Here is a 15,160-nt window from a genome sequence, read left to right as displayed (position 1 = left end):
ACAGCCAAAGGTGTTTTTAGAACTTTTCAGTTGTTACCAAGCAGATCATATTCTAGTTGGGTATACAATGAGTTATTCCAGTAGACGCTCCATTGTTCTTCCTTGAGTTATCCCGCAGGAATAAGGGCATTGTAATGTAAAGTTGCTCTGGATGCATTTCTTTTCGTTTTTTCTTCAGATTTATTAGCTCTCTGATGGTCGTTTTTCCATGTATGTCATTTAGCAGACGCTCTTATCCAGAGCGACTTACAGTAGTGACTTCATACATTTTCGTATTTATTCCTACTGGTCCCCCAGGAAGAGTAGCTGATGCTTTTGCAGCAGCTAATGGAGATCCTAATGAATACCAAAATACCAACCCACAACGCTGGCGTTGCAAGGGCCATGGTCTACCAACTGAGCCACACAGGACCATGATTCATGGCCTAATGTTCTCTCTTTCTATTTTTTCCTCTCTTCCAGAAAGTTTTCTCCAAAGGCCAGTTTTGAGACTGGACAGTGATGATGTCCATGCAAAGTAAGTATTTTGTTAAAGACTCACTGGCATCGTTTAATCTGCAAAGAATTGTCCTTGATTAACCAACGTTTGGAGCACGGTGCTGCTGTACCCTAGAAACACACTGGCAACCATCCACTCAGTGTCCCTTCGGAGTGGCTGAGCATAAATATAGTGTCTTGAGGGAAACAACGGACCACTGGCTCTCAGTCAATCAATCACACTATTTTTATTACCCGTTTTACATATCCACTCTGTCACAAGGTTAATCCAGGGTCTAGGATTGTGAAAATTGATACTTAGACGCTATGTCACTCTTCCAACCTGTCCCCTCTCTCTCTCTCTCTCTCTCTCTCTTCGCTCTCTCCTCTCTTTTTTTCGCTCTCACTTCTCTCTCTCCCTCTCCTCCCAGTGAACGAGGCAGAGGGCTCGGTGAAGGTGGCTGAGTGGCAGCAGACATACTACGCCCACGACTCCGGCATCCAATCAGGCGCCACCACCGTGCGAGATGACGAGGGCACAGAGTACAGCGCCAAGAAGTATGCCGTCACCACCACGTTGGTGGAAAACCCTACAGGTATAAGTTATCTCTCTATCTCTCTCTCTCCCTTTCTCTCATATTCCCACTTCCCCCTCTCTCTTTCCATCCCCCCTTTCTCTCTCATTCCATTGTTCCCTCTCGCTCTACTTCTCTTTCAGTCTCTCTACATCTCTTTCTCTTTCTGTACAAATAGGTCAACCCTTACTCATTCAATGTCATAATCATGCTGTGATTCACTCACTCGCTCATAGGCCATCACATACAGGCCAGTTTGGACTGGCTCCATGTTTTAAAATAGGCATGGTTCTTCTTCTGAAAAACTAGGGACTCACTGACTAGGGGCTAGAACCTCTTTCAAAATATCACTAGTTTGAAACACTATCTATGGATAAATCTATCCACGTATCCGTTGATCTCCCCCTCCTCCTCCCTTTCTCCTCCCTCTCTCATCCCTCTCTCATCCTTCTCTCATCCCTCTCTCCCACCAGAGGTGGAGGCCCAGTACACTCTGACGCGGGCCCAGCGGGTGAGAGCGGCCATGTTCCCAGAGACCCTGGTGGAGGGCGAGGCGGTGCTGTCCACTCAGACTGACCCCGGTCAGCAGACCAACGTCCAGCGGCTAGCCGAGCCTTCGCAGCTCCTCAAGACCGCAATCGTCCACCTCATTAACTACCAGGATGACGCCGAGCTGGCCACTCGTGCCGTGCCCGAGCTCACCAAGCTGCTGGCCGACGATGATGCGGTAAAAAACATCTAAGGGTTAACAGAAATTAACTTTGTTATAAATCCCATTTTCACAAAGCACAGATGTTAACACATGAATGCATTAAACAACAATATTTCCAACGTGCTCCTATTAAAAACAATCTGAACCTTCAATCAATATTAAGAGGTTAGTGATGCAGTTAATCAGTAGTGGAAAAAGTACTCAAGTAAAATTTTCTATCTAGATACCTTGATAGAAAATGACTCAAGTAAAAGTGAAAGTCACCCAGTAAAATACTACTTGAGTAAAAGTCTACAAGTATTTGGTTTTAAATATACTTAAGTATCAAAAGTAAATGTAGTTGCTAAAATATAAGTCAAGGGTCACACTCCAACAATCAGACATCATTTACAAACAAAGCATTTGTGTTTAGTGAGTCCGCCAGATCAGAGGCAGTAGGGATGACCAGGGATGTTCTCTTGATACGTGTTCAAATTGGACCATTTTCTGGGAAAATGTATGGAGTAAAAAGTATGTAATTTTATTTAGGAATGTAGTGAAGTAAAAGGAAAAGTTGTCAAAAATATAAATAGTAAAGTACAGATACCCCCCAAAACTACTTTAAGCAGTAGTTTAATGTATTTTTACTTAAGTATTTTATACCAATGCAGCTAATCAAATAGAAAATATGGCCTATGATTTCTAGATTAAAGACCTTCCAATGGATGACCTTGTCCTCACCCCCTCAACAGCCTCTTGCTGCCTGCTGGGAGCAATCTTTGATCAAACTCAATCACACTGTTAAAACAAATAGGCTGATTTGGAAATGATTCAGCAGTAACTATTGTAAGAGAAAAGTGTGTACTGTGTGTATCTAATGTACAGTGCCTTCAGAAAGTATTCAAACCCCATTACTTAAAATGGATTAAATTGCAACGTTTTGTAATGTCATGGCAATTATGTTTTTAGAAATGTGTACAAACTAATTAAAAAATGAAAAGCTGAAACGTCTTAAATCAATAAGTATTCAACCACTTTGTTATGGCAAGCCTAAATCAATTCTGTCGTAAAACGTTGCTTAACAAGTCACGTAAGTTGCATGGACTGTGTGAAATAATCGTGTTGATCATGATTTGTGAATGACTACCTCATCTCTATACCCCACACATACAATGATCTGTATGGTCCCTCAGTAGAGCAGTTGAATTTCAAACACAGATTCGACCACATCGATCACCAACCATCAACCACTGAGGAGCATGCTCTCGCTGCCCCGACAGGTGATATTCTGCCCAAACTCTATATACCATTGGCTTTCAAACCTTGTTCCTGCAGCTACCCAGTGCCTAATTTGGAAAACCAAGTGAAATCTGTTAGGGAACATCAATAGTAACATCTTTTCGCAACAAAACATATTTCACTAAACTGTTGACAGCCTGTCTGCGCGCTCAAGGAAAGGAATAAAGGTGAGAGTGGAGGAGATGGAAATACGTGATGGTGAGATATTCTGTATAGCTGAAGGTAATGTGACTCTCAATTAATTATGAAAGTATTTTAAAAATCCCTATTAGTAGGCTATTCAAAATCAGGCTAAATGTAAACCGCCCTGCACAAACAATGAACCAACAGCATCACCTAGGACTGGCTATATGTTCTCTCCCAGACTCATGGATAGACATTTTGGAGAGTAGCATAAGGTAACCAGCCCATCCAGTATGTATAATAATACGGTCCACACTCAAAGGCGATTATTCAAATTTGTTTAATTTTGGAGCATAAGCTAGACCAATTATGTACCAAGACATCTTAAATCAGTGTTTTTTATGTTTTTCTGCCATGCGTAATATGCGCTAGGCTATGTGTTGTATAACGCCGCAATCATCTTTTTTTTCAGGCTTGGGCTCATAGCCTCTGCGTAAGCTTTAATATGCATATGAGTGTTTTGAATTAATCATCACCTTAGAAAGGCTGTCCATTTTGTTGTGTTAGGCTTTCAAACAACATCCACAACAATCATGTGTTACACTGTTTCAACCTGCTGTTGAACTTCTTAGTTCAAATTGATCATCACAGTGAGGTGAGTTTTAAAAGTACGATAGGCCTACTGTTTTGATGATAAGTGTTTGATGTGCTTTTCGAAGCATTTTCATGGATGTCAGAGTGGTTAGAGGGACAATAGAGCCCTGAGTACCAGGCCATTAGGACCTGATGGTAGATGACAAATTGGGTACTACCAAAGCATGTCCAGAGTGCATAAAAGGAGATTAATGAGACTCAAGAGTCACATGGAATTTTACTGTGGTCTTGACTCATGACTGCCTGTGTGGCAGTAATATGGTCACTGCAACAGCCCAAGTCCTTCCTAGCTCAGTTGTCAGAGAGGAAGGAAACCACTCAGGGATTTCACGATGAGGCCAATGTGGGTTTAATGGCTGTGATAAGAGAAAACTGAGGATGGATCAACAACATTGTAGTTACTCCACAATACTAACCTAATTGACAAAGTGAAAAGAAGGAAGCCTGTACAGAATACAAGTATTCCAAAACATACATCCTGTTTGCAACAAGGCACTAAAGTAATACTGCTAAAAATGTGTCAACGCAATTCACTTTTTGTCCTGAATACAAAGTGTTATGTTTGGGGCAAATCCAATACAACACATTACTGAGTACCAATCTCCATATTTTCAAGCATAGTGGTGGCTGCATCATGTTATGGGTATGCTTGTAATTGTTAAGGACTGGGGAGTTTTTCAGGATAAAAAAATAAACGGAATGGCGCTAAGCACAGGCAAAATCCTAGAGGAAAACCTGGTTCAGTCTGCCTTCCACCAGACACTGGGAGATGAATTCACAGTTCAGCAGGACAATAACCTAAAACACAAAGCCAAATCTACACTGCAGTTTCTTACCAAGAAGAAGACAGTGAATGTTCCTGAGTGGCCGAGTTGCAGTTTTGACTTAAATCTACTTGAAAATCTATGGCAAAGACCTGAAAATGGTTGTCTAGCAATGATCAACAACCAATTTCCCAGAGCTTAAAGAATTTTGAAAAGAATAATGGGCAAATGTTACACATTCCAGGTGTGGAAAGCTATTAGAGACTTACCCAGAAAGACTCAAAGCTGTAATCGCTCTCAAGGGTCTAGAAAGTATGTAAATGAGATAAATGTGCAAACCTTTCTAAAAACATGTTTTCACATTGTCACTAAGGGGTATTGTGTGTAGATAGGTGAGAAAAAGGTTTATATTTAATCACTGTTTATTTCAGGACATAACACAACAACATGTGGAATAAGTCAAGTGGTATGAATACTTTCTGAAGGCACTGTGTCTCATGTACTATAGAAGTAATATTATGTCCTTAATAGTGACATTGACTCTGTCACTGTTGTGTGCTGTCCCTCCACACACATGAGCACCGTCCTGCTGACTAGCATTGATCCAGTTCCATGCTTGACTAGCTCCTAGCTCTCTGTGACTCTGGCTGTGCTTGTCAAGGTCGTGACTGAGCCCATTAGATTGGACACCGATTAGGACTACCCCAGAAACAAATCCTCTCTAGGTTTATATTGTAATTTAACATCATTTCAGCTGTCCTTACGTGATTCAGTGGACAACATTGCTTGAGTTGAGGCCTATGTGGTCAGTTCTGATTGCGATTGAAAGTCATGATGGACCCAGTCCTGCTCTGTCTTCTACTCACAATTCAAACTCAAGACGTGGTCTGTTCCTAAATCTTGTTATCAATGACCATGTTCGATGTACCAATGAATTGCTGAAGTGCAACGTTTAAAAAAGCCATAATCCTAAAGAAATGTGCAGACCTAATAATGGGTCCCAACCCAATGCCACCATTTTGCATGCACAGAAATGGACAAATATGCAACGTCTCATTCCCCACAGGTGGTGGTCAACAAGGCGGCCATGATCGTGAACCAGCTGACGCGGAAAGAGGCGTCTCGCCGGGTGCTGATGCAGTCCCCCCAGATGGTGGCGGCGGTGGTGCGGGCCATGCAGAACACGGGAGACATGGAGACAGCCCGTTGTGCTGCCAGCATCCTCCACAGCCTGTCCCACCAGAGAGAGGGCCTGCTCGCCATCTTCAAGTCCGGGGGCATCCCCGCCCTGGTCCGCATGCTCAGGTAGGAGAGGAGGGAGGGATTAGTGGGTGGATGGATGGATGTTGAGGGGTAGATGGGAGTGGATAGATGGAGGGAGGGAGGGAAGTGTCGACAGATGTTTGGATAGATTGTTGGTAAATGGTTTGATGTGAAGGAGTAGGTATGGATCGGTGGATGGAAGGATCGGTAGATGTTTGGATACTTTTATGGTTAAAGTGGAGAATGGACTGGTTGGGGTGAACATACATGGATGGATGGATGGATGGATGGATGGATGGATGGATGGATGGATGGATGGATTTATATTTTTTATAGGCATTGTAGGTTGGTGGTTTGATGGGGAGTGAATTAGTGTAAGAAAGAGAGAGAAAAAGCAAGGGGGTGAAAGAGAGAAAAATAGATACTTGTAAGGTAGAATTCAGTGTTAGAAATAAAGGGATTTAGGCACACACTGTTCTGGCCTGTTTCTGCATCTGCAGTTGTGTACATGCTGTGTGTGCTCATTTGTGTGTGCGTGTGTGTGTGCAAGCATGGGCGTGTGTGTGTATGTGTGCGTGCGTGCGTGCGTACATGCTTATGTGTGTGTATCCAATCCATGTCCACTACTGCCTGAAGGCTAAGATATTCGCATAACACATTATTAGCCATCAGAAATGAGGTGTCATCCTGTGCTCATTAACTTGGCCAAACTGGTTTGCACATCATTTCAACCTGACCACCAGGCTCATTTTAACCTCACGATAAGTGGCGGCCATTTTACATAGTCATTTCTCAGGCAGAGAGTCCCTTTATCTCTGTTCACACAGTATAAACCCTGTATAACAGTCTAGGAGGCATCAGACAGAAACTAAATTAAGACATTTAATTAATTCAGAAACAAAATTTACATAAATACAAATGGACAAACCTCCCTGTACAAGACTGTCAAATAGGGACTTAGATGCAGATCCATGAAAGAGAAATATGTGTTTTTTTTAATGATACAAAGAGCGGCAAGGGCAAATTTTAAAAACAAATTAAAGCAAATGAAATTCAGAGAGAACTAATTGGGAAAAGAAAGGTCATGCTAATTTCTCTCATACCTCCCTCTCTTCATCTGGTCTCTGCCTCTCTATTTCCCTCCCTCTCCCCTCTCTCCCTGCTTCCCTCCCCTCCCCCTCCCCTTTCCTCTTCCCTCAGTTCTCCCATGGAGTCAGTGCTGTTCTATGCCATCACCACCCTCCACAACCTGCTACTGCACCAGGAGGGAGCCAAGATGGCGGTGCGCCTGGCTGACGGCCTGCAGAGGATGGTGCCCCTGCTGAAAAAGAGCAACCCCAAGTTCCTGGCCATCACCACTGACTGCCTGCAGCTGCTCTCCTATGGAAACCAGGAGAGCAAGGTGCGTGGTGGGGGGGTCTTTGGCGTGTGTGCATTTGGATCATCATATTTAGCATAGTGGTATTGGCACGGACTACCTGCATCCCTTCACTGCAGCCAGGGGAGAGTGTGTGTGTGTGTTTTGGCGTGTATGCGTGTGGATAATGCTTGAGACACCATATTTGGCATAGTGGTATTGGCACGGACTACCTGCATCTCTTCACTGCAGTCAGGGGAGAGTGTGTGTTCTTGCAGTGTGTGTATGTGTGTACTTGCAGGTCTGGATTATGCGTGATCCCTTTTAGTGCCACCTGCAGCAGCACTGCAGGGGAGCAAGGGTGTATATGCACGTGACGTGTGTGTGTGTGTACATGAACACAGACACGTACACTGTACATGGCCTTACCACTGGCTGCCTTCAGCTGCATTGCTACAGAGTTTGGACATTACATTACATTACATTATGAATTGTCTCAAATATGATTGTTAGAATAATAATACTAGTGTCAGTAATACCCTGTATTACATCAGTAATATACTGAATATTAAGTGAATATAATTCAATCAAATACACATACTGCTATTATTATTCAAACAATCATATTTGAGACAATTCATAATGCAATGTAATGCAATGTCCAAACTCTGTAACGATATTTCATTGTATATGACAGTGTTTTTTCATTGTTATTCCTCTCAGCTTATTATCCTCGCCAACGGGGGCCCTGAGGGGCTGGTCTTCATCATGAGGAACTATAATTATGAGAAACTGCTGTGGACCACCAGCCGTGTGCTAAAAGTTCTCTCAGTGTGCCCTAGCAACAAGCCCGCCATAGTGGAAGCTGGTGAGTGTGTGTGTGTGTTTTTAGGGTGGGTGTGTGTGTTATGTGTGTGTCCGTACGTATGTGTGTGTCTGTGTGTGTGTGTTGTCTCATCCTATCCATAAAGGAGCCATCTTTAACCTCCTCTCATCCTTCCAGGGGGCATGCAGGCCTTGGGACAGCACCTGACGGGCTCCAGCCAGCGCCTCACACAGAACTGCCTCTGGACCCTGAGGAACCTGTCTGATGCTGCCACTAAACAGGTCAGGAAACCATAGAGTCCATTTTGAATCAGCATAGACCGTACCATAGACTAATACCGAGAGTTTATAAAGAACGATACAGTATGAATGAACAAAGTCATCGATCACGTGACACCATTTATTCCTATGTGAAGACTCCATATCGCATTGAAGCCAAATGAAGTTGGTTAAGATGGCGTCTTATGGAGACGTACCATGCACAGTTTGAGCTACTCCAGGAAGTGACGTTGCAGGCTAGCTCAGTGCTGCCCCATTTCATTGAGTAACTCAAGTTGAAAGCCGACCAGGGTACTGCTGGCTGCCATTCGCAACTAAACTATCCTTATAACTTCTTCTGTGTGCGATTTTAAGATAATCGGTACAAGGACATACATCTGGTGTATTAGAAAGGCAGCTATTGGTGCCATGATTGCCTTTTTTTTATGTATGAAAATTGACCATGAAGAGGCTCATTTTTCCATTCACCATAATGGGAGATCCTGTTTTCTGCTAACAATCCTGTGGTTGGCCTTGAAATTCTTTGGTTTCAAAGAGGCAGTCGTTGTCCCATGATGAAGACAGTACCATCGAGTTCTACAGAGACAGTAACATAGTTGGAGTTCTACAGTAAAACATATAATGAACAAACAAAGGACGGACAAATAAAGAATTCTCGACCCGCCTCTCTCTCTGTCTGTAGGAGGGCCTGGACGGCCTGCTGCAGGTGTTAGTGGGACAGCTGGGTTCAGACGACGTCAACATGCTGACGTGCGCCACGGGGATCCTGTCCAACCTCACCTGCAACAACTCCCGCAACAAGGCCCTGGTCACGCAGTGCGGCGGCGTCGAGGCGCTCATCCACGCCGTGCTGCGGGCAGGAGAAAAGGAGGATGTGGCCGAGCCCGCCGTCTGCGCCCTGCGCCACCTGACGTCGCGCCACCAGGACGCCGAGCTGGCCCAGAATGCTGTGCGGCTGCATTATGGTATTCCTGCCATCGTCAAGCTGTTGGGGCAGCCCCACTACTGGCCTGTGGTGAAGGTGAGGGGGGAGATAGTTGGTTGGGGAGGGGATGGGAGTGGGGAAGAGGTGAGAAAAAGGTATACTGTGCTTGTTTTGTCTGGCTCATTGTTTTGTCTGGCTGGTAGCTCCATTACTGAACTTTGGTTAAGTTGAAGGTGAGGGGTGAAAGATCAAAGAGTGAAGTTTGCAGGCTGGTTGTGGTTGTTTTGTCTGACCAGTTGATCTTTTGTTTATTGTTTTGTCTGGCTTGAGTGTTCGGTTGTTTTGTTTGGCTGGCTGTTTTGTCTTTGTGATTGTTTTGTTTACCTAAATAACCGGTTGTGGTACATCCATTTATTTATGTGTCTATATCCAGCAGCTGCAGTCAGTCTTTAATGATGCCTCATTTAACGGGTGCTTGAGTGAGGTTAAAATCATTACATACAGCCACCACTCATTGTCCCCTTCTTTGCAATGTATGATGCACCTTACATATTAATTAAAAAATAATTTAGACTTGAATTGGAAACGACATGGCTCTATTCAGTTCGCATTGCGGAAGTTCAGGTTTACAGCGTTATTGAATGTTCCCGCTTTAGTGGAGGCAATGTTCCCGCTTTAGTGGAGACTTTATTCATAGTAAACATTCCATATGTCGGCCCAATCAGAAATGACCTTAACATTTCTATTGTGGAATCTGTAACGCTTCAGCGATACATATTGAATAGAGCCCTTAATTTAGTTGGAACTGTTTGAAAATTGTAGTACTTTAATAAAGGATTACTTTTAAATGAAAGCAGGTCAGAGGGGATGTTTTGGAGAATGTGAGACCTGCAAATGGGAAGAAGTTGTTCACTATGCGAGATCTAGTGCAGGCAGGGTACTGGGCTGTACCCCGAGGCAGGGCACAGGACGTGCTTCCCATAATCCCGCTGGGTTGCTCTGGAGACCATTCGGCTGCCTCGGACAACACCCGCTGGCTCCCACTGTCCCCTCTCTGGCTTTTTGGTTTTGTTTTGGAGAAAACGAGGGAGGGAGGGAGGGAGTGAGAGAGAGAAAATACACAAAGATGAAGTAAAATAGAAATGGCTAATTTGAGTGAGTGAGTGAGTGGGTGGGTGGGTGGGTGAGTGAGTGAGTGAGTGAGTGAGTGAGTGAGTGAGTGAGTGAGTGAGTGAGTGAGTGAGTGAGTGAGTGAGTGATACTGGATATTGGCAGGGCAGAATTAGGCCAATATCCACTAATAATAAAAACTCAAAAAAGAGCAATTAAGTTTTGGAAACATCTAAAATACAGTGACCCCCTCTCATATCATTACCAAGCCCTGCAATGCCAAGAGCTGAGCAAAGAAAAGAGTCCCCTCATCCAGCTGGTCCTGGGGCTGAGTTCACAAACCTGTTCTACTAACACACTGAAGCCTCAGGACCAGAACATCCAATCAATCAGAATAAACCAAATTACAACACAGTCAAAACAAAACTACATTGCTTATTGGGAAACACAAGCACAAACACAAAGCAAAATGCAGTGCTATCTGGCCCTAAATCGACAGTACACCATGGCTAAATATTTGACCATGGTTACTGATAAAAACCTTAGAAAAACCTTGACAAAGTACAGGCTCAGTGAGCACAGCCTTGCCATTGAAAAGGGTAGACACAGGAAACCCTGGCTCCCTGTAGAGGAAAGGCTGTGCAACCACTGCTCAACAGCAGAACCTGAGACGGAGCTGCATTTCCTGACAAAATGTCAAAAATATAAAACAATTAGAGAGTGTCATTTCCCCAAATTTGAAACCCTTATTCAAGGTTTCAAAGACCTCTCTGATGAGGATAGGCTACCCGTCCTGTTGGGGGAGGACGCAGAGAGCTGTGGGTTGGCAGCGCACTACATTGCTGCCTGCCATAAGATGAGGAACAGTGTCTGACAGACCAATAAACCTGCACATGTCCTCTACTGTTTGGCTATTGTTATTGTTGAATGTATGGTTATTTTGACCCATGGTTATTGTTGTTACTGTTGTCCCGTTGACAATTTTGATTCTCATTTTTATTTATTTTTATATTGTAAATATCCAAAATAAGCTTTGGCAATATGTACATTGTTACGTCATGCCAATAAAGCGAATTGAATTGAATTGAATTGAGAGAGAGAGAGTGAGAGAGCTGCTCACAGGCAGTAAGTGTAGCATGCTTCACACAACAACGTCACTGTGGAACAATGATAACATCGTCCGGGATTTGCAAGGCCTTCGATGTCATTTTTTAGCAATGAAAACAAGATTGGTTGGATTTTTTTCTGAATCCAGTGGCTACCTTATAAATTCATATCAATGTGTTATCGTTGTCTGTTTCATCAGGGAATAGTGCACACCCATCTTTGACAGCAGGTGGATTTAAGGATAGCAAGAGAGTTAAATGCTCAACTTGCCAGAATAACCACTCTCACAACGAAATAAATCAAGCTAAAATGTCAGCCTAGTATGAGGGTAAACCAATGTCTAACATTATTAGCTATGCTATTTATATACAGTAGATATAGTAAGATGATAGTAGGCATAATAGTAATATCAATACTAATACAGTATAGCAATAGTTGGATACTAGTAATATCAATGGTACGTTATCATTGTTTTAATGTCATCTTTGCTTTATGAGTGGTAGTTTTCCTCTCTTGTGATCTAGACAGTCAACTAGTATGATAAGGAACGTTACGTTCCCTTCCCCCTCCAACCCCGTGCTGCAGTCTCTGGTCTCCTCTGATTCGCTCCCAGCAAGCAGCATCCGTGAAGCACGCTTGAGTTCATGCCAATCGGATCAGAACACTTCAATGGTCGAGGGTATGTGTGTGTCCTGCTGTCCTGCTCTGTCGTTCCCATGGGCACTGGTCCACAAGAATGGCCCTTTATTTTTACCCCGATGTGCACTAGCCTCTCTGTGTGTCGTGTTTGTGTCCCAATAGTCCATCGGCGTTCTTTCCTTCAATTCTGATCTGAAAGTATTTGATGAGGGAGGGAAGGCGGTGTGATAGGCACCTATCTAGTGTTTTCACCTGTCATTGGTCTTACATGACAGAGGAAAGTCATCCATTTAAGAGTATTTGTACCCACTCTGTGTGTGCATGTAGCCTATGCATGTGCACTTGGCAAGTGGCCATGTGTGTCTTCATGACTCCAGTGACACGTCCCCCATCTGTAGCAGCAGGTAAACATTGACATCTCTCATCCTCTACTTCAACTGACAGAAAGGTGTTGGGGTTTTCTTAGGCCTATTGGCAGCCAGCTATCCATGTATTGGCAGCCAGCTATCCATGTATTGGCAGCCAGCTATCCATGTATTGGCAGCCAGCTATCCATGTATTGGCAGCCAGCTATCCATGTATTGGCAGCCACCTATGGGCAGCTTGTTGCTGATTACTTGACCATATATACAATACTTCCCATTTTGGGGGGTATTAGGCTTTCTGAGTTCATTAGCTCTGATTGTATTTAGTTCCCACACAAAGAACATGAATGACCCACACTGTGCTCTCTCCCTCACACACACACACACACACCTCCTCTATCTCTGCCTCCTTCTGCTCTACGTCAGCCAAAAGGTTTGTCTGCACCAAGCTGTGCCTAATCACTCATTTACACATTCTGAATTTAAACCTCATACTGTGTGTGTGTGTGTGTGCGCGCGTGTGTGCGCGCGCGTGCGCGTGTGCTTGTCTATCCAAACTCATATGAATAAACAGAGAGAGCCATATAAATATGTATGCTGGAATGCACACGTGTGTATGTTCATCTGTGTCTGCATACACATACATGTTCTGTGCACAAGCAGGATCTAATCATTCATTTACAGGCTGAATTAGCCAATCGTTCCGCCCTCTCCCTCTCTCTCTCTCTCTGCGCGGTGTGGAGGCAGACGCTACGGGCCATGCCTGAATTCTCCTCCTGATCTGCACTCCTCACTGACAGACAGCAGGGGATTTGTGTGTGTGTGTGTGCGTGTGCGTGTGTGCGTTGGCGTGTGCGTGTGTGGAGGATTAGGCAACCAGATCTCCATCACAGCACACGCCAGTGGAGGATTCTCAATCCAGCCGGAGCTCTTTTAATAAAGGGGATATTGTTATTTAATGATGTGAAATGAATGATGAGGTTTTTAAAAGGGGACTATATAAGATGTTATTGGCCCCTGTTGGGGCTAGGGGTCGGGGTATGGGAAATGGGAGGAAACAGGGCAGAGTTATGGTAAGCCAGACCATCATTTCAGGAGATGGCATCTCACGTTCTGTTAAATGTGATGCAGTTACATTGCTGCAGCGTGCATCACTTGCGCAGTCGCACATATACAGTGGGGGAAAAAAGTATTTAGTCAGCCACCAATTGTGCAAGTTCTCCCACTTAAAAAGATGAGAGAAGCCTGTAATTTTCATCATAGGTACACGTCAACTATGACAGACAAAATGAGAAAAAAGAATCCAGAAAATCACATTGTAGGATTTTTAATGAATTTATTTGCAAATTATGGTGGAAAATAAGTATTTGGTCACCTACAAACAAGCAAGATTTCTGGCCCTCACAGACCTGTAACTTCTTCTTTAAGAGGCTCCTCTGTCCTCCACTCGTTACCTGTATTAATGGCACCTGTTTGAACTTGTTATCAGTATAAAAGACATCTGTCCACAACCTCAAACAGTCACACTCCAAACTCCATTATGGCCAAGACCAAAGAGCTGTCAAAGGACACCAGAAACAAAATTGTAGACCTGCACCAGGCTGGGAAGACTGATTCTGCAATAGGTAAGCAGCTTGGTTTGAAGAAATCAACTGTGGGAGCAATTATTAGGAAATGGAAGACATACAAGACCACTGATAATCTCCCTCGATCTGGGGCTCCACGCAAGATCTCACCCCGTGGCGTCAAAATGATCACAAGAACGGTGAGCAAAAATCCCAGAACCACACGGGGGGACCTAGTGAATGACCTGCAGAGAGTTGGGACCAAAGTAACAAAGCCTACCATCAGTAACACACTACGCCGCCAGGGACTCAAATCCTGCAGTGCCAGACGTGTCCCCCTGCTTAAGCCAGTACATGTCAAGGCCCGTCTGAAGTTTGCTAGAGAGCATTTGGATGATCCAGAAGAGGATTGGGAGAATGCCATATGGTCAGATGAAACCAAAATATAACTTTTTGGTAAAAACTCAACTCGTCGTGTTTGGAGGACAAAGAATGCTGAGTTGCATCCAAAGAACACCATACCTACTGTGAAGCATGGGGGTGGAAACATCATGCTTTGGGGCTGTTTTTCTGCAAAGGGACCAGGACGACTGATCCGTGTAAAGGAAAGAATGAATGGGGCCATGTATCGTGAGATTTTGAGTGAAAACCTCCTTCCATCAGCAAGGGCATTGAAGATGAAACGTGGCTGGGTCTTTCAGCATGACAATGATCCCAAACACACCGCCCGGGCAACGAAGGAATGGCTTCGTAAGAAGCATTTCAAGGTCCTGGAGTGGCCTAGCCAGTCTCCAGATCTCAACCCCATAGAAAATCTTTGGAGGGAGTTGAAAGTCCGTGTTGCCCAGCGACAGCCCCAAAATATCACTGCTCTAGAGGAGATCTGCATGGAGGAATGGGCCAAAATACCAGCAACAGTGTGTGAAAACCTTGTGAAGACTTACAGAAAACGTTTGACCTGTGTCATTGCCAACAAAGGGTATATAACAAAGTATTGAGAAACTTTTGTTATTGACCAAATACTTATTTTCCACCATAATTTGCAAATAAATTCATAAAAAATCCTACAATGTGATTTTCGGGAATTTTTTTTCTCATTTTGTCTGTCATAGTTGACGTGTACCTATGATGAAAATTACAGG

The 15,160-nt window shown here is 43.9% G+C and overlaps 1 protein-coding gene across 1 annotated transcript in view; it reads left to right on the top strand.

Annotated features, from left to right (window-relative positions):
- The window catches only part of LOC115171029 (junction plakoglobin), a 66,629-nt gene that overhangs the window by 42,367 nt on the left and 9,102 nt on the right, over positions 1 to 15,160 (top strand). Inside the window, exons 2-9 of the mRNA XM_029727482.1 lie at positions 463 to 517; positions 909 to 1,073; positions 1,526 to 1,779; positions 5,650 to 5,888; positions 7,047 to 7,248; positions 7,927 to 8,071; positions 8,207 to 8,310; positions 8,990 to 9,328. Coding sequence (XP_029583342.1) covers positions 502 to 517; positions 909 to 1,073; positions 1,526 to 1,779; positions 5,650 to 5,888; positions 7,047 to 7,248; positions 7,927 to 8,071; positions 8,207 to 8,310; positions 8,990 to 9,328 — 1,464 coding nt within the window. The 5' untranslated portion in view covers positions 463 to 501. The remainder of the gene's footprint in view (positions 1 to 462; positions 518 to 908; positions 1,074 to 1,525; positions 1,780 to 5,649; positions 5,889 to 7,046; positions 7,249 to 7,926; positions 8,072 to 8,206; positions 8,311 to 8,989; positions 9,329 to 15,160) is intronic.

This window comes from Salmo trutta, chromosome 32 (genome assembly GCF_901001165.1).
Source record: "Salmo trutta chromosome 32, fSalTru1.1, whole genome shotgun sequence".
Taxonomy (NCBI): Eukaryota; Metazoa; Chordata; class Actinopteri; order Salmoniformes; family Salmonidae; genus Salmo; species Salmo trutta.
The sequence above is the reverse complement of the archived record's forward strand: the minus strand, read 5'-3'. Positions and strand labels throughout refer to the sequence as shown.